General features: G+C 42.7%; 1 protein-coding gene across 4 annotated transcripts in view; it reads left to right on the top strand.

Moving 5' to 3' along the window:
* Positions 1-11,291, top strand: part of LOC139336892 (serine/arginine repetitive matrix protein 1) — a 20,865-nt gene extending 9,574 nt beyond the window's left edge. The window contains exons 4-9 of one of the 4 annotated variants that reach the window (XM_070971204.1): positions 1,087-1,456; positions 2,634-2,708; positions 4,786-5,948; positions 6,230-7,056; positions 7,405-7,653; positions 9,435-11,291. In XM_070971204.1, coding sequence (XP_070827305.1) covers positions 1,087-1,456; positions 2,634-2,708; positions 4,786-5,948; positions 6,230-7,056; positions 7,405-7,653; positions 9,435-9,688 — 2,938 coding nt within the window. In that variant the 3' untranslated portion in view covers positions 9,689-11,291. Of the gene's footprint in view, positions 1-1,086; positions 1,457-2,633; positions 2,709-4,785; positions 5,949-6,226; positions 7,057-7,404; positions 7,654-9,434 lie in introns of all 4 variants that reach the window. The other 3 variants (XM_070971213.1, XM_070971197.1, XM_070971221.1) reach the window with 3 other exon arrangements.
* Positions 11,292-24,390: the final 13,099 nt, after the last annotated feature.

The following is a 24,390-nucleotide window of genomic DNA, read 5'->3' as shown; positions in this document are numbered from 1 at the left end:
CAACTTGACAAGACTCCTTCAGACAAGGCCACAATGGTAAAAGATTCAATTAAACAAATCGACACTGGGGATGCAACATGTACTGAAAATAAAGGGGCAACGTAACTGCTTTTTATTTGATCACAACTTTCTGTTGTGAAGAAATAAAGAAATCACTGCATGGGTCTTTTCAGGTGGGGAGTGATTGACGCTCCTCGCAATTCATCTTCAGTGAGAGGCATGTGGACAGGTAGACGCAATCCTGTGAAACTGTTGCTGTTGTGCTGATCTCACCCGCATCAAACTCTGTAACATCACGTCTTATTCCAGCGTCTCTCTGACCTGGTGTTGGCAAAATCTGCTGTCTTTGGTGTCCAATCTTGGTAAAGCGTCTTCAGCGTTAGCTTTACAAATAGCTTCATCAGAAGTCAAGCTGCGCTAATTCATAACAAAACCGAGGGAAAACAGATGGAGGGCAGTTCTTTCTGTTATGTTTGTTTTGAATCTGTGGTTGTAATGGTGCGTTTCTCCGCTGTATGTTGAGTCTCTGCCTCCACCGTTTTTCAGTGCTAACCTCAGAGTCAACAGGGTCATTTCCTGTAATTCATCATGTGAGCTACACAAGGCGCAGTATTGGCGTGATAACATAGACCCAACTAATCGATTCTGAAATTTGTTGCAGATTATTTTTACAATCGATTTCATTGATTCGTTTTTGTAGCCGTATTTTCGCTGTTGACAATGTTGTTATGACTATTATTTTTCGGAGTAATTTTTAGCCGATAAAATTATTCAAATTTCCCAGAACCCAAGGTGAAGACCTCAAATTGCTTTTGTCCCATTAACAGTTCAAAACCAAATATTTGTGATATTGATAAAATATAATGAAGCAGAAAAACAGTAAACACACAGATTTCAGAAGCTGTCTAATTCTCTGTCAATCAGCTAATTGTTTAGATGATAAAAATGCATCACAGATACACAGAATGTCTTTCCAGTCTAAGCTAAAAAACAAAGAGAAAAGACAAAATGGAAATATACCAGTAACATGTTGTCTGATCAAAGTAGTGAATCTAACTTTTAATCCCTCCCCCCTCCACCTCCTAGCGGTCCCTCAGAGCAGGCTCATGGCAAAGTCTCTTCCGGATCCAAGACCAGCTCCTGCTCGGCCTCTACACCGGCTCTAGCTCCTGCTGCCTCCTCGGCCCCAACCCCAACACCAGTCCCTGCTCCCGCCCCAGCCACGGCGACTTCAGCTCAGGCCCCATCTCTGACACCGGCCTCCACAGCTCCAGCTGCCCCGACAGCCTCTGCTCCAGCTCAGACAGCCAGCTCCTACCCTCCCTCCCCCAACTGCCGCATCCGAGAGGTCCACTGTGGCAGCCAGGTGCGACTGGTTGTTATTGCCATTCGAGACATCACCAAGGGGGAGGAGATCACTGTGGACTACAGCCTGACAGAGTGGGGCGAGAACCTGGTCAGTGCCTTGAATGACAGACACTACACACGTATGTTTATGGTGCACCTTTGAGGACATTTATTCCCTCACTATGAACCCCCCGAAGTCTTGCCTTTTGTTGTCCTTGCTCAGAAATTGTCAAATACAAACTGACATCCTGATATTTCCAGTGCAGCTAGAGTTTGAGAAAATATTGTCAGCAATCCAAAATGAAATTCTGGACTCATCATTGTACGCTGACGTTCAACGGTAACTCGGGAAGAAATTCACAGCGAAAGAGGAAAATGCATCAGTCCTCTTCTCCAGCAGTAGCCTCAGCAGACCAGAATACAGTGAAGCTGCTCATGCTTGCTCTCGCTTTCCAGTCCGAACTTATTTCTTAACCTAACCCGAACCAAAGCGTAATTTCAACCTCAACTCTAAACTCAATTTCCAGTTGAAAAACCAGCCACTTTATCTCAAATGATCTCACGTTTCAATTTTCTTCGCCTGTTTGTCGTTGGTTACTTGGTCCTCACAAGTGTAGAAGTGCATGCAAACACTGTGCATAATCTCTGATTACTTCAGATAGGCAACCATATGTGTATTCACACACTGTTGATCAGCTTCACACACTCACAGTCATGCACACGCACGCACACACACATACACACAAAGCAAAGCAAGGCATGGGGTTACCATGGTGATGGCTGAGCTCCAGTTCTCTACCTATAGTGCTTTAGCAACAGTAACCATGGTTATAACTTGACATCTGTTCCTTTAATGGATCTCATTAGATTGGATCAATTTACTCAACAAAATGATGATAGCAGAATCCGTTTATGAAAATTAAATTGACAGAATTGAGAAATTGACACCAGAGGTTTCAGTGGGAGCACAGTTCCCTCAGAGCCATATTCTCAAATCTACAGTTTGGCTGATATTAAGTCTGAAACGGATCTTTTCAGGTTTCTGTTATTGGCTGATTGATTTGCTCTGCTCTAGCTATTCCAGCCTGATTGTTTATGGCCTCTGAGAAGTTGACAGAGTTGGCTTGTTAGTGGAAGATTTGGAGTCCTAATCAACCCCTGTGCTCGTGACCGACCATGGAGGGGTGTCCTCCTGCTCTCTGAGTGACAGCTGAGGTTGATTGTGATGACAAACATTAATGAGCAGCGTGCCAGCTGTTTTAATGTGACTGCTCTGTGTCCCACAGGGTTTCCGTGGTACTGTGTCTCCAGCGCAACATGAGTGTAACTCTGACACAGAGAATAACAACAATATCAAAAAGGTAAGTGAAAAAACATCCTGTGTCCTGAGAGCACACAGACCAATAAGACATCAGTTTTATTATTTTAAAAGGATACAACTAGACATTATGCACCAAATTTAAATTAACTTGCCTCACGCCCACTTTTGTGGAAGGTAACATTTCACACTTTCTGAAGCGACTTTCCCCCTAAATATTTACTGATTACATCACTAAGTTAGGTTTTATAAGGTTTTCTTGAATTAAATGTCAACACAAATATAAATATCACTTGACATTTAGGTAATTCTTATCTCCTTAACATCCAGTTTCCTCGTATTTCCCCCTGGGAGTACAACTGAATGGAATATTAAAATCCATGACTGCGTGCAGCATTTCATCAAATGGAAAAATTTAAAATGACTGCTGCTTTACTTACAGTGGCTATAATTGATATTTTTATGATAACAGTGTGTGTAATGACAGTGTCTAACGTGAAAAGGTCTGCTTGTAGTGTTAGACCCGCAGAGCATTATCACCTGAATCTGCAGCTCCATCGGCCTTTCAGAGCTTCATAGCAAGTTTGAGCTCATTGTTTAGCTTTCCAACCCACAACTGTTCTGCTCTCATAGCGAAGCTTTTGTCCGCAGTAGGCAGCTGTTATCAGAGAAAAAGCTCCAAAAACCCACTGTACACCACTAGCTGGTGAACATAGTAGCGCACTGAGCAGCTAAAAAGACAGATATTTCCATCAGGACTTGGTAGAAGCCAGAAACAGAGCATGCATATTGAACTTATTCATCAGGTGGCCAGAAGCACAGCTGAGGTGAATGCTAATGTTTCTCTGGAACGGTGTAAACAGCCAACGGTTTGCTAACGAACATATCAACTTACGAGTTAACAATGACGTTGTTGTTTTTGCTGCCCCCAAGTGGTTGCCAGTTACAAAACAATTTCCCCCCAAAGTCACCCTGACTATTTGGTTTCTTTGGAAACATTGTGATCTTCACCAGAATTTAGAGTAAACATCTGGGGGTTTTGTTTGGCTGCACAGCAGAGTGTGTACTGACTGTTTCTCTGCCAAAACAGTGGTGTTAAAGTTAGGTAAATTTATTTTTCTACGAGGAAAAAAAAAAAAAAAAACATTGACAGAACCTTCACTGTATGAGAAGCTTCTATGCCGTGAATTCATACTGTAAATACATGCACTGGATCAGATACTTAATTCTGCTCTACAGTGCATTCCTCACAAATGTTTTACCCCAACATTTATGCAGTAAGCAGCACAGATTCTGTGCAATGCAAACACATTATTAGTGAGCAAATGTTGATGCATTTGTGATGCGCTGCTGTGCCTGCAGGATGCCACCTGTCTGGATGTGGGTGGGCAACACAGATGTTGGACTCAGCATAATCATTATCATTAAGTCTTCCTCCCACCCTCTGGATAATAGTTTTATTATGTGTAACATAAGGAAATAAGTCATCATCAAGTTTAACTTCCTTTTAAGTAAAACAGCACAAGGAACTTCACCTGTTTATGCTTAATGTCAGTGTGTCTGTTGTCTCTCCTAAATGGTCCGAGTGGAGCCATCACTGATCATTTGTGCACAGATAATTTAATGTTGATTCTGTCGCCAGTGATGCTCATCTTTTACTTATTGCTTTAAAATTTAACGACTCTCCTGACTTGCATCTGATTAGACTGGTGAAAATTGAACACATCCGTGTAATGCTGTCAGTATGACACTCCGAAGTATGATGACATCTTTGGGTAGTTGGTGTAACGAGCCCAGTGGTTTACGGTGGTTAAGTGGTGACAGTGACCTCTGTTGTTTAGGAGAAGCACCTGTTTTTCTCTCCAGACACTGAGAAGGTCTTATAATACTTATTTTACTTATAAAATTCAATAAAATAAATTCAGACTACAAGTGAACAAAGGAAATGCAGGTTTTAAAAAAGGTACAAAAAAAGGAAATATACGCTTATATAGAAAAAGTCAATCAACCAAATCTCAGTCTTACTGAGATTTTTAACTGCTGTATTGCAAAAAAAAAATGTCTCTGGACAGCAGGTGACATGCTTTTTTCCCCACTCTGTCACTATCACTCACTTCCAGGAGGATGAGCCTCTTTCTCTGACAGCCCAGCAGCGGCAGCAGCAACAACAGCAGCAACAACAACAGCAGCAGCAGCAGCAACAGCAGGAGTACGTCACCCCCTCGTGGTCCCTCTCTCCCTCCTCCTCCCCCATCTCCCATTCTGATGCCAGTGACTCAGATGCTGGAGATGAGGACAACTCCAGCCCCCGTGGGCGCGCACTACGCCGTCGCAAAAAACGGCGCGGCACTCCTTCAAAGAAAAAGACTCCCCATCGGACCCCACCTGGGCGGCCACCATCAGTCTCCCCCAGCGTTCCCGCTTCCAACCGTCCACTTCCTTCGTCCCACCCCTCTCCTCCCTGCTCATCCTCTTCTTCGCCCTCTTCAGCAAAGCCGGTGTTCAAGGCTCCGGCTCCGCTGGGCTCCAACACCACAAGCAACGTCAACATAAATGTCCCCAGAGGAGGAGTGTCCATAGACTCCATGCGTCAAACCTGCGAGTACTGTGGACGCCACTTCCGCTCTCTGGGCCGCCACTTGGATAAACACCATGCGCACCAACCAGAAGTATGCTCCGCCCTGGTGGAGCGCTACACACAAATGCCCCGTCTGCATGCACAGAACCCAAACTCCACCACAGCTCGCACACACACTCAGCAGCACTCGAAGTCGTCACAAGTCATGGGACAGAGCCGTAGTTCAGATCTTCCACAGGGTGGCGTCCAGGACCTCTCCATGTCTCCGCCCACTCTCACAGCAGCTAACCAATCCCCTTCCTCCATTGGAAGAAACTCCACCCCACCTGTGCTGACTCCTCCACGAGGACAGAACGCAGTGCCGGTGTCTGTCTTAAAGAGAAGCCCACCCCCTGTGACTGTAACACAGTCCAGGAAGGGAGCGATGAGGAGGCTGAAGAAGCAAAGACAGGAGGATGAGGAGGAAGAGGACGAGGAGGACGAAGATGAAGAAGATGTGGAGGTCGTGGAGGTAAAGAGGCCCAAAGAGGAGGATGATGTTGAGGTGGTGTGCCCTCAGTCCTTCAGCAGCAAGTTGGCCAAAGAGATGGAACCACCAAAGGAAGAGGAAGATGAAGAGGAGGAGGAAGAGGAAGAGGAGGAGAATGGAGTGATGGAGGTGGAGGATGAAAGTGGGACGGAAGATAAGGAAAAGGACTTGCTGAGGTAACTACGTCTTCGTCTGCTTTGTGAGCAAATTTGAGAGTGGGGCTGCAACTTACTGTCATTTATGGACACAATGATTCATTTAGAAAATAAACTGCAGATTAATTGATGTTGAAAATGATTGTTAGGTGCAGCCCTAAAATTAACAAATTTTGTGACGATGTACACAAATAAATTACAGAATAGTGTATCAAGCTTCCTTTATCTTGTTGTAAGTAATTGAAACTACTATTCAAATAAGTAAATGAACTAACCTCTCACCATCTTTCTGTTTTCAGTAGTTCGGGGCGTCACCACTTGCTGCCCCTCCTCTCGTCCTTGTCCTCTCTGGTGCTGTACCTTCGCCGGCTGCAGCACTCGGCCTTCTTGTCCCTGTCTCGGCAGCTACAGTCAGCCGAAGCCTGGCGCCTTCTTTGCCACTCCAGCCTGGCTCTCCTCATCCTGTACAACCGCCGACGTGAGTGTGAGGTCTCTAAGCTTTCCATCGCTGAATATCGTGCTCGCGTCACTCCCCAGTGCCCTGTTCCTGTTCCACCTGGAGCCCCTCCAGCTCTCACGCCACTGGAGGCCTCCCTGTCCCCCTTTGAGCGCCTGGTGCTTCCTCACCTCCCTAGAGTCGGGGTCCAGGGTAAACGTGGACGAGTCCAGCCCCTCATCCTCCCCCCTCACTGTGAGCCCTGCTTGGAGCTCCTCCTGCAAACTAGGCAGGATGTGGGAGTCGACCCCGCAAACCCGTATGTCTTTGCCAGGCCTTACCACTCCCCTGCTACCCCACTGCGAGGCACTGACCTCCTCCGCAGCCTGGCCCGTTCAAGCGGTACCCGCAATCCCCGCGCCCTGACCCAGACCAGGGTTCGACGGCAAGTAGCTATCCTGACCCAGCTGCTGCTACTGGGAGAAGGAGAGGAGCCCGGGCAACCTGGAGGCAGCGCTGTGGAGAGGCTGGAGCACTTCCTGGAGAGAGAGTACCATGTGACACAGAACTGTGCCGGAATTGGCCAAGACCCGGGCCTGATGGGCAGAGTGGGCCGAGTCGTGCTCTGTGGAGAGAGAGACGGAGTGCTGTTCAGAGGAATGAGCCTGAACCACATCTGCCTGGAACTGGACGGTGAGATGGATGAATGAATGGATGGATGGATGGATGGATGGATGGATGGATGGATGGATGGATGGATGGATGGATGGATGGATGGATAGATTAGTGGCTCTGGTGTCTTTTTCTGTTGTCCAGGATGAGCTGTATCATCCCTCCCTTCATGGTGTCAAACATCCCCCGGCTGGAAAAGGATTCATTTAGTTTTTGTGGAAGTGTGCTTGTGAATAGTTGTTTGATAGGAGAACATGGAGAGGAGTAACAAGTTAGACTAATACTTAATGGTGTATCTGTGGTTTTGCTTTTTCTTTCCTTTCTTGCCTCCTCTTTTCCTGCAATCACGCTCCTCCTTGTTCTTTCCAGTTATGTCAGGAAACTCTGCAGACTCGTACTCAGAGGGTGAATCTGAAGGGGAGCAGGTGAAGGAGAAGCCCGAGGCTCTGGCCCCTGCCCCTGCACCGAATCCCACGCCTACCCTGCTGTATGTCAGGAAGGGCAAGAACAACGGGCGGGTGGGACGACCCAAGAAGCTCAAAAACACCCAGCCACCCCCTCCACCTCCTCCACCTCCACCAGTAAACCGCAGGAGAGGCTCAGGTCAGCACAAATCAGGTTTGTTTGGGTTTAAAGTACAAGTGTAATTGCACAATTTAGCCACATGAAGGAAGATAAAGAAGATTGTGCAGGTGAGCTTGTCAGTGAAATTGCACTCACACCATGTCACAAAAGTCAAAATAAACCAAATAGAAGAAAATGGAGAAAAAAATAAACAAAAATCACAAAGCAACAAAGGGAAAACAAAAACAGTGTTATAATGTGGAAAAAGTGGAAAAAAATCAGGAAAAAGTAAGAATACAGGTAGTACAGTTTGTGTGTGTGTGTGTGTGTGTGTGTGTGTGTGTGTGTGTGTGTGTGCGCGTGCGTGCATGCGCGCGCAAAAAGGCAAAACAACATTCACAACATGGGCAGCTCAAGCTGTTTGGTTTCTCAGTCAGGCTCCGAGTCAGTTATTGAAGGTGAAGCACGAAGTGTACCAGTACATATTTATCCCAGGAGGCAAAGTTCACTGGTCAAATCTCAAGAAATGCACACTGCTGAGAGTACATACAGCAGAGACAAAATATTAAGAACAAGTCCAGGATTTCCCATAAAGTGGCAAAAGACTTGGAAATTTCTCCAAAGTTCTCCCCGTTTCATCCTGCTAGTTGTTGGGTGACATGAACAGATTTGCAGGTAATGGACGGTCAGTGCTTGCTCTCTTTCTCATAGAGGGCTGACGGCTGAGGGCGCACTCGCCTGAACGTCAGTGTGAAATGTGACTGGCAAAGCCATGAAGCATGTTAGGACATACCTCCAACAGTTGGATATGAAAATAAGGGAACTCTTCCGGTGCTCTGCCCTGGGCCGTCCCACCAGCAATAAAACTGTTCACATGCGCCTAATATCTAAACAAGGCTACACACACTGAATCCTGAAATCAGCACTGGGCAGCCACTTGCTTTAAACATCAGAGCAGCAAGGATTGGGGTGAACCAGTTCCTACATTAAGTAAGTGACTGCAATTAGGCAGTCACAATCAGATACCTGGTTGAAAGCGAAATGCAGTGAATTTCCCTGAATTACATAACTGAAAACACAAAAGGTCATCGAAAAATGTCAGAAATACATCAAAACAAAATTTGGAGTCAAAATCCATATTATACTGTCAACAGAGTTAAAATAAAAAACCCTGTTTGAAGGCACCAGATGTCTCAAAACAATAAAAGCCTCAGACCAATTGTCTAAAACACACTGGAATCTGAAAAGTACAAACAATTCAAGTGCTTTTGAACATTGTGGTTCGCATGATCAAAAAAAGCATCCAGAATGTGCAGCAGACCATTTTTGGACGCACAGGGCCGTTCCCAGGACCTGCTGTTCAAGTCAATTCTCAGACAAATGTGCAGTTTGTTGTCGGTGTACAGTATGTCCAATTGATAAACTCAGTGCGTTGCCAAGCGATTCAAATGCCGAATGTTTCTCATTTCATTCAGTGTCGCCACCACACCTACGTATATTCTTCAGTTTCATTGTTTTTACAGAAACACTGAGGTTCATGGTTTATTCTTGGCCTTAATAACAGCAGATGAAAAGAAAATCTCACCATTAAGTCCATCGAGTGTATGAACAAGCTCTTGATCATATCACCTGGTCAGTCTATCAGCAGGTAGAGAATGACATTTGAACGTCAGCCTTTAAGCCTGCATAGACAATAAGTCCCTTAAGTTATTAGAAAAACAGAGGTGTCAGAGTGTGAGTGGTGGTGGGGGTCTGTTGGAGGTTTCGCTGCTGTCATGGCGTATGAGAGAAGCTGTTAAAACACGGGCTCTCCGTTCATCTCTCCTCCCTTGCAGGAAAGCGAGGGGTCCTGAAGCGTCCCTGGTCAGAAGCGGAGCGTGCGGCGGTCGAGGAGCACCTGACCCAAAACATCACCGAGCTCCGGGTCCCTGCGAAGGCCGACTGCGAGCGCTGCTTGCAGCAGTGCCCCCTGCTGGTCAGCAACCACCGCGACTGGCGAGCCATTAAGTTCTACTGCCACAACCGCATTCAGCTGCTGAAGAAAAACCAGCGGCGTGAAAGTGAGCCCCAGCCCCTCACGGTCTGCTAAGGCAGGTGTTTGGGGAAAGGGGATGTCTGATGTGGTACTGCTGATCAGAGCAGATTCTCAAATGGTACCCTGCTGACCGGGAAGTGCACTAATTGTGAGGGGACGGTCCTAAATTTCACTCTTGTTTTTGCCACGGCCTCCAATTTGACACGTGATGGCATTTTTATTTTGAGCCGACCAAGAACAGAAATTTGAATTTAACTTCTTTGCTGCTTTATTGAAAGGTCTTAAAAAAATTCTGGTGGGCCTGATTTGAGGGTTACAGTGCCAGTCTTGTCAAAAGCAGCGCACTTGGACGGGTGCCGTTTGAGACATGCCTTGGGGGGGGGGATTCAGAGACCACGGCAGCGGCTGCAGCCTGTGTTGTGTTGTATATGGACATTTCTTTCTCTCCTTCCAAAATGGATACACTAAACTGAAATGTAAACAAGGGAGGCAGTCGAGCCCTACAGTGTTGTTATATGGACGTCGTGAAGTAGCATTAGTGTTTTATGCACTTGGAGACGTTAATAGGACAAATGGCCTGTGTTTGGGCCACACTTTTCTTAATAGTGGCTATATAACTAGAGTAGGCCTAATTACTGCTAACCTAGAAGAATAGCCAGATCTTTGTTGAGAGAAAGTAGTTCTTCGTTTCATACAGCTGACTGTGCAATTCTGACAATGGTTTCATTATATTTGGACCTTGATTTCCATGTAAGGTACTAGGTGATGAATGAGTTACTGTTTTGCAGTCACTATGATGTTTTTTTCTTTTAAATTAAAATGAAACACAACATTACGAGGGAGAGTTGTGGGTTTCATGAAAGAGACAATTAAATGGCCTCAGAATGTTATGAAGTTACTTTTGGATACCTAAGATGTTTAGTTAAACCACAAAGTCCAGAAACATGAGAACTGTTCTGAAACCTGTTGCGTTGGACTCGATGTCAAGCTCCCGCCCACCTGCCAGAAGACCAGTACAGTACGTTCTCGTTTCCTATCGTTTGTTGTTTTTTTTCAGCCTGTTGCACATTTGTTATTCAGAGCAGTAAAAAAGGTGCTATAGGCCAATAAGCTGGATATCACTTTATATGTGGAGAGGAGATTTCCCCTAGTTGTGTTACGAGTTTCTTAAAAAGTGGGCATTTATCAGAGAAGTGATTGTTCTGTGTCGCCACGTCTGTTGCATTGTCTGTGTTGTTTTTTCCAATGGCTAGAGCTCCTCCTGTCCTTTCCCAGCCACACTACACGGTTTGCAGCTTGGCCAGATTTTTGGTTTCTCTTCAGTGTCGCTGGAAATCTGCGTCCATTGGACTAAAATCTCCATGAAACCTCAAGACAGATACTTGAAGTTATTTAAACCTTTTGCAGAATCTTTATGTTCTTTCTCGCTCTAGCCTTGCCAGTTACATTGTACATAACAAATATATTATCATTATGCTAACTGGTTGTTTGTGCTAGGCTATATGTAGCTTTTTCCATTTCTCAGTTATTGCTATCTGTACATAAGCCTGTTTGTAAATACTCCTCAGAGAAACAAAGAAAAACACAATGTATGACATGCCTTGGTTATTGTGTTATGTTTTCTCTTTTTTATAAGTCTTATAAAAATTTAAAGCTCTATGGTTTTTTTTGCTGTGGTTATTTATTCCAGTGCAGTGTTTCACCAAAAGTGAAACGTTTCTCTCGATTTGCAGTGTACCTGTCATTACAACCTTGCTTTCCACATGCAATTCACTGTTAAAACACTAGGTGGAGGTGTTGGTTCATAAACCACAACTGTGGAGAAGTACAGTGAGGCAGAGATGTTCAGCTAATTAAAGAAAAGTCCTTTCTCCCCTGGATGTAAACTTCCAAGTGGATGCATGTATAGACAGTGTGACTTATGTATAGATACCTGAGAGGGCAGCACGAGGTAATTCCATCACACTCCATCCCTGACACTCAGTTGGCTCCTGGTGATTGGATGTGCAACCACCGTTGCTGGGAACAGTCTGGGAACGTGCACCATGAAGCTGTCATCTGTAGCAAGACAAATCGTGGAGAATAAGTAAAGATCCGCTCACCATGAAACATGCCAGTTTCTGCTGAACATTTCATGCTTGTACAGACCTACACCAACAGCGAACACTTGAAGTGTGTTGTCAAATCAACTTGGTAATCAGTTTTGGACAACTGGATGTTTATTATATGATCTGAAGTTATAAAGATAGGTCGTAAAGACAGGATCCCCGAAAGAGGATGACATCACTTGCAACAGCTGTGGGGAACCCTACATCAGTGAAACAGGGCTGTCTGGTGTCCAGTGGTTAAAACAAACAAACAAAAAAACTGCAGCGTCCTCAAATTCACTATTTAATGGCAGCAAAAGATAACCTCGCCAGTGCGAAGGTGTCAGAGTCATCAACCAAGAGCCACCAGAGGGCAACCAAAACCACCTTTGAGCAGAGATGTGAGTTATGGTTTTCCTCCCATGCACCTGATAAGAAATCCCCTTCTTGTGAACCCACCAACTTTACATAAGTTCAATACTAAATTGTTGGAGTTCCCCATTAATATTTTTATTAAAATCTGACAGGATTGTTTTGTGATTTTAAATAAATGTGCAGATCTTTCTGAGCAATACAGCCCTCATGTATTTGGGATCTTATGAGTGATTGTTTGCCTAAAACTACCTTGAAAATGTATTGTTAGCCATTGGTATACCACTTAAGCTGCCAGTAAAATTGTTCAGAGCTTGTTAGATGGTTGATTAGCTTCAGAAAATCTTCATCCCCTCCACCTCTAAGGTTGGATTAGGGAGACTTTTCAAAACTGATAATCGGACATTCACACTCACTTCTTGCAGCTATTTTTTATCACAACCAAATGCAACACTATGAACGCCTTCCCAGAGAGACTGTCCGAAGACGTGTCCTGGTCTCCTTGCATTTAAAGAGGCACTAAAGAGCTGGAAAGCAGTGTTTTGCTGCCTTCTCTGGTTGTAGGTTGTAATATCCTGCTTCACCTCTGTCCACACCCAGGATTACATACAGGTGTGGTCAGATGTGAACCTGTAACCACACTCAACAGTGATGTCACAGAGCCCTGGAGACAGCTGAGCATCCCTGCAGCCAGGTGAGATTTTCAGGGGCTGTTAAACGCACTACAAGGAGTTTTTAATTGGTTATGAATCAGCCTCAGTTGAATACTGATGCCTCTATATGACCTACATAAGCAAACAAGACCATCAACAAAGAGATCGGCCATTTCTGCACAGTGTTGTGTTGGTTGTGTTATATTCATGACAGATTTAAGGCTTAAGGGCAATAATGTTTAAAGTTATGTTTTTTTTTCTTTTATTGAAAATGTGTTTTCAACATGGTTCAACAGTATTACGTTCTAATCACAGCAGGCTCCTCCATCAAAAGCTGTCATCAACGTGAACACATAAACAAAAGGGCTGCAGCAAATAGAGCTTTGTGGTGAGGGTGAGTGTCACTGAGTGTGTTTACATGCACACTCTAATAACTGTCAGAGCTTCAACTAGACATTTGCATTACTTAGATGGGTTCAAAATCAGGTCAGTAAACAGTCATTAGAATATCCACAATACTGTGATTTGTGTTCATTTTTAAGTATGTAAACAATAAATCAAAATCAAAATCAAATCAAATCAAATCAAATCAAATCAAATCAAATCAAATCAAATCAAATCAAATCAACTTTATTTATATGGCACTTTTCATACTTTATAGTAATACAAAGTGCCTCACAGGGGTTAAAAACAACAACATTATAGAACACTGTGACCCCAAACCTCCCACCCCCCCAAATATACACAGAGATACACAATTACATACAGTCACGCACATACATGGACAGACAGACATACATACCCACACACACAAACTTACACACACCCACATACATACACTAACTGTCGCTGAGGAGACATGGCTGGGCACCGAGAACCGAGGTGAGGAAGAAGCTACCTTTGAGGGCCATGCACACCTAGAGGAATCATGGTCCATGACTAAAAAAAAATGCAGCACAGGCTGCTATTTTTCCTTTTGTCCACAAGATGGTGGTAAAGGGACATAATGAAATATCTCTTCCTGATCAAATCATTTTGAATCTATAAGTCAAAGGAAGTGCAGGTTGATATTTACCCACTAAGAGCGGGTCTGCGTGGCTGCGGTCCTACTTGACATTTTACAACTTGACATTTATTACAATAGTCTTCACACATCTCGCTGAAGAGGTGAATCAACGTGAAAGCCATTACTCTCTCTTGATTCTCCTTTAAGTCCAAAGCAATCACAAAGGGGGACATGTAGCTGAGAGATGCAGAGCAGTAATTTGTTCGAACCTTTGAGATGGCATTTGGAGTACGAACAAAAAAGAAGAAGAAGCAACTCTATGTAAGTTACGTAAATTGCAGGATTTGTGGTTTGATTCCCGAGTCCTCCTTACAGCATGGCATAGTGTCCTTCATCAGGACACTCACCATAGGTGCATGAATACTGTATGAGTGAGTGATGAAACCCCCTGCCCTGCCTCCATTCACCATTAGATGTCAACCATAATGCTATACCATAATACCTAGGGAGCAGCAGCTGCTGCTCCAAATATAATATGGTTCAAAACTCTATGTGGACGAGTAACTCTGACTTTAATTAAAGTCTTTACAGATTCAGGCTGACATTTACTTAGTGGCCAACAGTGAGGGAATAAATGTTGAAACCTCTGAACTTTCTACACATATGGAAACAATAACAGTGAGACATCTGTGAAGGCACATATGGACTTTTTGATACAGTGTGTCCTTGACTTTCAGAGCACTACAAATTGAATGTTCCAGTGTATATGGAACTGAAAAAAAAAAACAAAAAAAAAAAACAGGACTGTCACGCCTGTGGCAGCAGGACATCATGTTCACAATGACAGTGTTAAAGTGGATTTACAGATAGTATTGGACAAATCTCAACCTGATGATGGAGAAAAGTCAGAAGATTATGGTCATTACATTTCACTCTGAGGTGAGCATGAAAGGTCTGGACCAAACTTCAATCACTGCAAAAGATGAAGAGACATTTCATGCTAAAACTAAAAGCTTGTGGTGACACGAGAGGATTCAAGGATTCATCCTCTGGGAACCATGAATGCCTGACCCAAATCTCATGGCAATTTGTCCAATATTTGTTGAGATCGCTCAGTCAGGGCAAAAGCAATAGCCTGGATGTCTCTCTACTTTCTCTACTCTTCTACTCACCCGATGCATGCTTGGATTTGAAGAAGCAGAAGAACTTTACTTTATTAATCACACACATGCACATTCCATGCTTTTAAAGAACAGAACACATCCTCCTCCGCCTTTAGCAGCAGGCACCGAAGGCATGGTGGAGGACACGCCACCAGTGCCCACAGCGGGATTCGAACCGGGACCTTCTAGCTGTGAGGCAACAGTGTTACCACTTGTTCCACCGTACCAACCATGGACCTGTGATCTTGAGCAAAGTTAAGCTAAATATTAGAAAAACAAGCATACTAAAGTGTACTTACAGCCAGGCTATTAAATAGTGCACTGAGAGCGCGCTAAATTGGAAAAGGTAATTTTCTACTTATTATACTTAAATGGTATTTAAGTTGGACAAAACTCCAGTAGTATTAAGCATACTTGACTGTGCTAAAATGGGACTATTTAAGGTATTCTGAATATACTGCAAATATACTTATTTTATATTTGCTCATGTTATTCTTCAATTTACAGGACAACTGAAATACATCTACACTGGGATACTTAACGGTCACTCAAAGTGCTTTTACACCACGAGCCAGCAGTCACAGTGCTGACTAAAAGCCACCTGCTCATTACAAGCAAAATTCATATTCATATCACATTCACACACACACAGACACACACACAGACACACACACACACACACACACACACACTGGTGACACAGCCTCGGGAACATGTTCAGTATTTTGCCCAGGGATAATTCGCTATGTCGACAGCAAGGGCCAGAGGCCAAGCCACTGACCTTCAACCGCTCGACCACCTGTACTGTACATGTATGTCCTCAGATATATTATGGATTCAATGCACCTTAATGCCTGCCTGTCCTTGAAATATTGGGCACCTCTTATTAGCTGAGCATGGTACAGTTTGTTACTGCTAGTAATGTTACAAAAACTGCAGGAAACAATAGACACACCCCACGTATGTTTTGGTCTCGTATGTTTTGGTCTCGCCCTAGGCGGATGTCAAGCGCGAAACGCCGAAATGGATGTGAACAAGATTCTGAATAGAAAGTTTAGTCTCAAAAAGTTGCCAGATGGGTCGACTGACAAGACCAAAGCTTGGACAGAGGCATATGGTTACGCAACTAAAAACAAGCTTACTGCAGCCATAGCCAAGTAATGTTCATTCTTTCTGGAGAGAAATAAGAGGCTGCGTTGATGAGCCTCTGGTGAATAAACAGAAGAGCATCATAGTCTGACTGCTTGTATGTTCAAAGAAAACTTAAGAAAGGAAAGTTTCAGCCATGGTTTAACTGCACTATAGGCTGAGTCCTAGTTTACAATGATGTGCACTTGTAACTTTATCTTGTATCACCCTGTTTTGACCCCTTAGAAAGGCTTGTTGGAGGGGCTTTTTTGTAGCCAAGCATTTATTTTTTTGTCATCTGTTTATTGGCAGTGTTAAATTGTGTGAGATTTGATTTATTCAAATGTGAATGACTGCTCAAAGTGAGAATGTTAGTGTATATTGTTTTCAATAAAAAACATTTGCACAAAGCAAGCCTATCCACTTTTCCATGTTGATAACATTATTAAAATGATAATTAATGGGACATTTAGAATAGATAAAAATGTGTAATTAATTTGCGATTAATCGCGAGTTAACTATGACATTTATGCGATTAATCGCGATTAAATATTTTAATCGATTGACAGCACTAGTTGTTATTACACTTTTGCTGTCGTACTTCATGGGAGAGGGGCTTGAGTTGAATGGCTGTGATTGACGGAGGATTTTGTTTTTACCTCTTGGTATCAGCTCCAAAAATAAACGGAGATCGCCTCCAAAGACATCCAAGGTTTGCGCCTTCTTAATAATAACACATCGCAGAGTACGCCAGAGTCCACCGGTTACAAATATACTTTAAGTATGCTGAAGTAGACATTTTTTCCACTTAGGACAACAGGTGCATAATAATAAACTGATAGTTAATAATATGAAGACATGGAAATATGGGTCTCTTTCAGGATTATACACAAAGGGAAGATGATTTACAAAAACAAACGTTTTCAGGAAGAGCAAACAAAAAAGGAATATTAAGAAGTAAAGAAAAAAGAATATGGCTGTGCGCTATAAGCCTTGCAATGTAAGGGACTTATATTATACACTTGAATCTGTGGTAAGATGATATCTCAATTAAATGGCATCACCAGCAAGTATCACTCCTGATAGGAAAAGTGATGCAGGGACGACAGAAGTGCTTTCAGGTCAGGTTCTTGTAGTGGAGACTGTCAGTCATCCGGGACCTCAGTCTGCTCTTGTTCAGTGTATTAGCAGCTCATGTATTATGTAGAGCCAAATAAACTGAGCATTGTTTATGTCTGGAGCCCTCACCTGGGAAAATCCAGACTTTTCCAAGCACATCCTCCTATACTATATACATATATAAAGAATTTCAGAACAGTCCTGTCCTTCTCAATGGCAACGAAATCTTAGAGGTACTGGCTAAATTCTGCACTCATGTATTTCCCCATTTCCACAGATCTTATCATGGAAACCTCTCAAAAAGTCGAAGATTTCATTTCCTTTCCTTGCAAGGTTTCGCTTAGTGCGTTCAGATGGCCGGTGAGATCAACCACTCAAGGTTGCTCAGTTTAGTATCAAACTGGGATGTTCAAAAATACTTCTCCTATCTGTGCCTCCATCCCCGACACTTTTTACAGCCATTACAACCACTTAAGTCATTTTTAACATGTTCAAACGCTTTTTTCCGAGCTGCCTTTAAAAGCATCATGAGTAGATGGAGCCAAAAGGCGGCAAACAAACACCGCCAACCAAGAGGCAAAAAACTTTAGACAGTTTTTTCCAAACAAACCGTGTAAATTGAGTAATGCTTTTACATGTAGATAATGTTTAGCTAAAACAAAGACATTCTATATTGTATATTACTACCTAGGACTTTGGCTAAAAGATGACAATAGATGTCAATTTAGTTAGCTAAGCTAGCTAGTTATAAACCCACTCCTTAATTTCTGCACAGGACATATTTTTTAATCTTTATACAATAGAAAGAGCAGTGTGAGGGAGGAAAAAATGGTCCAGAGGCCAGCAGCAGGGATGGACATGGAGGGTCTTCACAGCAGGTGAGGAGAAATTATAACTTAAGTCCTTATAATGTCTCTGTTATAACTGGCTGAGAGAAATATTGATAGCATAAAAGGGATTTTGAGGTTAAATTCTACTACTACTGTATTCCTAATTCTATTTCAAAATGTTGCTTTCCACATAGATTTTTTTTAATCTTTATTGCCACAATAGAAAGATGCCCCAGGGTCATTCTATGTCAGAGTTTGGCAGCTTTAGATTTTAGATTTTGACTTTGATAGTATATCATTTTTAAAGAACTAAAGTCGGTTCCCTGGTACTGTGCTGTTTGTGGTTATGTGGTTCTTTAGCTGCTAAGGAGAGGTGCAATTGAATGCGAGAGGATGATAAATCACTCAATAGACCTCTGAACAATTTGTCCCCCCCACTTCTAAAATGAATGCTACGCCCCTGATCCACTGCAACTGTCTTTATTATTAATCATATTTCTGTTGTTATTACATAGACAGTATTATCATTATGTACATACACATCATATATTTTATGATCCTATACTAGCTTATCATTATGAAAGCCATGTCTATTATTATAGCTAACTCTGACCCTACTCTACAGACATGAGAATGGTATGGATCTAGCAAAAAAGTACCCTTTTTCTAAACTATTCCTTTAAGGTTCCCTGGAAATGGTTGACGTGTAGCTCAGCCTCTGAGAATCTTTTTTTTTTTTTTTTTTAAAGTTTTTCCTTGATCAGAAAAACTGTTTAGCTGCTGTACGTCTTGTCATTTGAAGTTAATTAACTCCACATTTTCGCCCTCCTCTCGCCACACTTAATTGCTATTCATCCTTATCGCTGGTTTGTTCCGCCAGGACCATCAGATACATTTAAAATGATTATCTCGCACTGGAAGATACAACAATAATTGTGGATTGAAAGGTTGCAGTCGCTCAGGTGGAAGAATATACCTGACTTCTGTTCATGCTTCAGTAACCAGGACAACATAACCATAATTTGTCCAAAGGTGGGAAATTTTAGGTTTTTGATTCCCTGAACCACCAGGGCACCCCCTCAGTGAGGATTTTCATGTTTTGTTCCCAGTCTCAGGGACTTTAGTGCGGCTATGCTTCACTGACTGACAAGCCTGCAGGCTCTGAATATATTCCTGTCACTTCACAAAATTAAACGTTTGTGATTTTCTACCACTGATAAGGAGGGTAACTGTATGTCAGCTGGTGAGAAAGCGAACTGGCATACGGCTGAGATACCCTCGAACACACACTTATATGTGCACACACAGTCACACACTACTAAATAGCCTTGAAGCCGTGTTAATTAGCAATTCTGTTTACTTCAGCATTGCTTCCTTTCCTTGAAAGAGGCTGTGGTCACTGTGTACAGCAACATTGCGTGAGAAGAAATGCTTTTAATCCAAATATAAATTTGTCGAGGATGCATTTAATTGCTTGTTTGGCTGTCGTGAAGGACACAAAGTTGAATGGTGGAAAAACTGTCGCCTCACAGCTAGAAGGTCCCGGTTCAATTCCCGCTGTGGGCGCTGGTGGCGTGTCCTCCACCATGCCTTCAGTGCCTGCTGCTCGAAGAAAAAGGGCCTTTCTGTGTGGAGTTTGCATGTTCTCCCTATGCTCACCTGGGGTATCCTCCTTAAAAATACCCCCACTAAAAACATGCAAGATGGTGGTCACCAATGGTGATGACAAAGAAACTGGTCCCTGGGCACCGGTCAGCTGGCAGCCTGGCCCAGGTCTGCCACGGAGCAAGGAATGACCAAGGATGGGTTAAAAGCGGAGAAAGAATTTCACATATGCAGGGCGTGTGCAGTCCCCCCCCCCCCCCCCCCCCCAACTCCGCATGTTGTGTTAATTGTGACTAATAAGATATTTCTTCTTCTAAAAAGTTACACAGATGATTTTATTATTTTATGTGAATGCAGATGAGATAAAGAATATGAGCAGACATATCAGAACTCAGGGTTTCTGACACTGAAACAGCTGGGACTGTGCAAAGCATAAAACTAGAATGCAATCGTTTGCAGATAAACTGTGTTTACTGACAACAGCTTTCCAAAGTTTCCCTGAGTCCATCTTTTATCCAATCATATGTTCACAAAGTGGTGAACCTTGCTCCATCCTTGCTTGTGAACGACAGCGCCTTTCCAGGATGCCCCTTTCATACCCAATCATGATACTATCATCTGTTACCAATGAACCTGTTTACCTGTGGAATGTTCCAAACAGGTGTTTTTGGAGCATTCCACAACTTTCCCAGTCTTTAGTTGTTCCTGTCCCAACTTGTTTGTGTTGCTTCATCAAATTCAGAATAAGTATGCATTTACAAAAATCAATGAAACTGATGAGATCACACATTAAAAATTTTCTCTGTACGGTTTTCAAATTAGCATATTTCAAATGAGCATGTTATCAAGTTCTGTTTTATTTGTTTTACACAGTGGCCCAACTTTTGCACAGGAACTCTGCTTTCCCACTAAAATTGCGTGATGTCTCACAGACCTGACTTCTCCAAGGTGAAGAAAATGTTCCACAGTAACCATTATACTGATATCAGAGTTGCACATCATAACAGATTGAAACTCAATAAAAACTCACACGCTGCTTTCTGGTGCCAAATCAAAAAATAACAACCTATTTGCAGCCTTCATATGAGATGATTGAGTCACGGCTCTGTGACTCACAGTCTGAAGGAGTGAGTCTCCACAGTCTACAGCTCAGCGTGTTTTTTTTTTTACCTAATGTTTTGATATACTTATAATGAACTCTACACATTCCTGCGTAATTCATCTCTCCAGGCCAGAAATAACTAAAATCAGACATTGCTCTATAATATTGTGGCTGAATTTTGATTTAGGACTTCTGTGTAAACATACAAATGAAGAAGAACTATATTTGACTGCAGGGGGAAAACTGATTTTGCAACACACAATGTCACACAATATCCCAGAAAACGCACAAGGGAATTAAATACAACATATTATAAGAAGTAAAAACAGAGCCACTACAATTAAAGCAAAGCGATATTAACCAATATGTGGCTGGGCTGAAATGACTGTTGAAGGACAGTTATTGTTGATGAGTAAGCATCAGCACCAGGTGGATGTGTCTCTATTATGCACCATTGTAAAGACTGCAAGGAACACTGCAAGCAAGCCGTTGAACAGTGGAAACCTTTGCCTGCTAGTTATGAAGCACGACTATGAACCAGACACACAAAGACACTTTCAAGGATTTCGTCCAATAAGTTGCAGCTGGTAAAATCTTCCTCCAACAGTCCCTCAGTGTGACCGCCTGCACAGTGAACTCACTATACCAAACTTCTGTATGAATGTTATTGTCTTCTTTTCACAGGGGCAGGAAACATTCAAACCGAATGGCAGATGAACACAGTTAGTCACTAGCTAGTGAAGACCGTGGCGCATTTAGCTGCTAAGGAGGCAGATATTTCCCATAGAAGAAACACAAAGCTAAAGGAGAGTTATTGCAGGTTGAAAAGTATATACATGTCTTAAATCAGCACAGAGTTTGATAAAATAATACTGACTCATTGTGTACTTCGAATGGGCGCAGTGCCTCCTCCTGACTGCTTACGACTACGAGATAGATACAAATACTTAGTGACTTCACAACTCTGCACATATGTGCTGTTCTGTTGTACCGATGTGACTCCTGGTGCAGGAAGAAAGACATTTTGAAATGTTTATCACAGAAAGCCCCGACCAAGAAAAAGAGCCAAATGGAAGAACAACAAATGCTGATCTCCAAAGCTTTGACTTGTAATGACTTCCCGTTCTGGTAGCATGTAACCAGCTTCACAGGGACAGTCCAATGAGCCCACAGTGCAGCCACATGACTGATCTCTTATCCCCCCTTATCCCTCCTCTTGCTGTGAAAAATGAATCTTTGCATTCACAAAAGATTGTAGAGTCCCTTTTGCTTAACCAGCTACCAGCCAATTATGTTACTTGCATTATAAATGTAATTGCTTGATGAAAACTCTTCCTTGCTGCGATGTAATGAATAATAAATATCCAGAAAAACGTTAGTGCAGACACACTGTTTGGGTCACTCAGTTCACTTTTTATTTGCAGCTCAGCTTCGTGACATCTTCAGACTTCAGAAGTCATGCTAATGTTCTTCCCATTTCCAGTTCACAGGGAATAGGTACATGTTGATTTGCCTTGAAGCTACCAATGAATTAATTATTATTTCTGCACCCTGCTCGATTTATAGCCTTTAATAGTGCTCTACTGCCTTTTTGATTTGAAAATTTGCTGTCTTCATACTGAGAAGCACCTCATGTGGCTGCGCATTGCTGGAAGATGTTTGGAGTACATGTGTTATTCCAGCTTACCCTTTCCTTATCTAAGTGCTCGAACAACCTCTTCAGATTACATCTGAAATAAGTTGTTCTCTCATGATCAAACACAACTTTTCCTGCGTCTTTCTCATTCTCACAATGACAAAATGATTGATGAAAAGATGTCTCCAGCAAACCAGTTGAATCAGATCGAGTGCTGCGATGTGATCCGGTTCAGTTAGAATTTAGTTGTGTTTAAATTGCTCGACGTGAATATGAAATCAGTCAAGTGTGACATTTTGGGAAATACACATATTAGGTTTCTTGAGGAGAGTTTGATGAGAGGAATCATACCCCTGTCACGTCTGTGCACTCAGTATGAAGCTGGAGCCAGGAGGCAATTCGCTGGAAGAAGACTGGAAACAGGAGGAAGGACTTAGCTTGACTTCAAGTTAAGAAAAAGTCCACCTACTTGCACTGTGTAAACTCTTGTAAACAAATAAAGCTTTGGTCACGCATTGCTTGTATCCTCTCTACCTAACTCTTTGGAAGCAGGCATTCGTAATTATACTGGACGCATGCAATTCAGAGGTTTTAGCTATGAACTCTGCTGACTTACAAGCTGTGAGGTGGAATAATTTGTGGACAAAAGATTTTAGTTAATTGAGTAGAAAATGGGCATGATCAGTCTGCAAACATCTGTCTGTGCACATTAATATGCACTACAGACAACAACTTCAATCCCCATTTACATATTTCATGCTTTGTGGTGCTGCTGAGTCTAAAAGCTCTACAGAGGCTCCCAGCATTTGCAGCTCTGCTTATCAGGTGAAAAACAATACCACGTAGAGCAGAGCCAGCAGTGTCATTTGAGATATAATCTTTTGTGGAGGGACTTGCACATCAGAGACTCAAAAAGAATGGTCTGTTCCTTATCTCGTAAACAAAAAGTTTGTTGTGACAATCCTAGGAAGGTAATCTGAGTAAAGTATTTGTATCGCGGGTGGAGGCAATGGACGAGTGTTTTGGTACAGATTTACCGGCTGCCTCACTGATTAAATGTTAAACCATTAATCAAAGCAAATAACTGCATAAATGCACCTCATCAAATACACTTGTAGCTGTGGTGGTTGTCCTCACATGCACTGGGTAATCGTACCTTTGCAATCAAGGCTCTGACGCTTTGAAATAGCTTGCCTGAGGATCGCATGTTGGCCAAGTTTTGTCTGCTTTCTCTTGAATATAACTCTCACTGTGCAGAAGAAAGTGTCCATGTGTTCACGGGCGTGTGGGTCATGGTTGGTTGGCAGAGCTCTAGCGTTAGCCGGCAGTATCAGTCAATTTTCCACTAATCTCCACAAGCTAGCCATGTAGGGTTAGGGGGTAGATGCAGGTGTTGGTAGGTGTAGTTTGGCATAAAGACATCAGTTCCTATGTGGGCCATGGTTTTGTGAAGAGACATTGCTTAAAATGTATTTTCTTTGGTGCTTTGGTGCAACAAAAGCTGAGTGCAGTTTAATTCTTGACATTTGAGGGAAGGTAGACATCTCTAAAGCTGATATGTCCAGAACTCACTAACTCACACCAAAACAATCTAGATGGATCAATTGTCCTACATGTAAGAGGGAAAAACATTGATTTTTTGATTATGCAAGCTCATTAAGGTTAAGAGACCTTCATCGTCATGGTTACTTAAACACTTGGTTAAGGTCAGGGAGTGTTCATGCTCATGTTAAAAAAACCCAACGCTATCGGTTGGAAACTTCAACGTGAACAAACATCATTGAAGCTGCACTGATCAGTATTTTTGTATGGACAATGGAAACAATGACCATGCGTGATGAACCCAGAGACAATTATCACTCAACTCTCGAGTCCACCTCAGCTTCTTAACATCTTTCAGCTCAAGTCCATAACTTTACCCTTTCAGTTCACCTCACCGCAATGTTTCCAGACACAGCTCTGATCAACTCACTGTGGTCTCCCTGCTCAGTGTCAAACAGCAGACAAACAAAGTTAACGACTATCTGGTGGACATACTGACGCATGTAGCACCTT

The sequence above is a fragment of the Chaetodon trifascialis genome, chromosome 2 (assembly GCF_039877785.1).
Source record: "Chaetodon trifascialis isolate fChaTrf1 chromosome 2, fChaTrf1.hap1, whole genome shotgun sequence".
NCBI lineage: Eukaryota > Metazoa > Chordata > Actinopteri > Chaetodontiformes > Chaetodontidae > Chaetodon > Chaetodon trifascialis.
The sequence above is the reverse complement of the archived record's forward strand: the minus strand, read 5'-3'. Positions and strand labels throughout refer to the sequence as shown.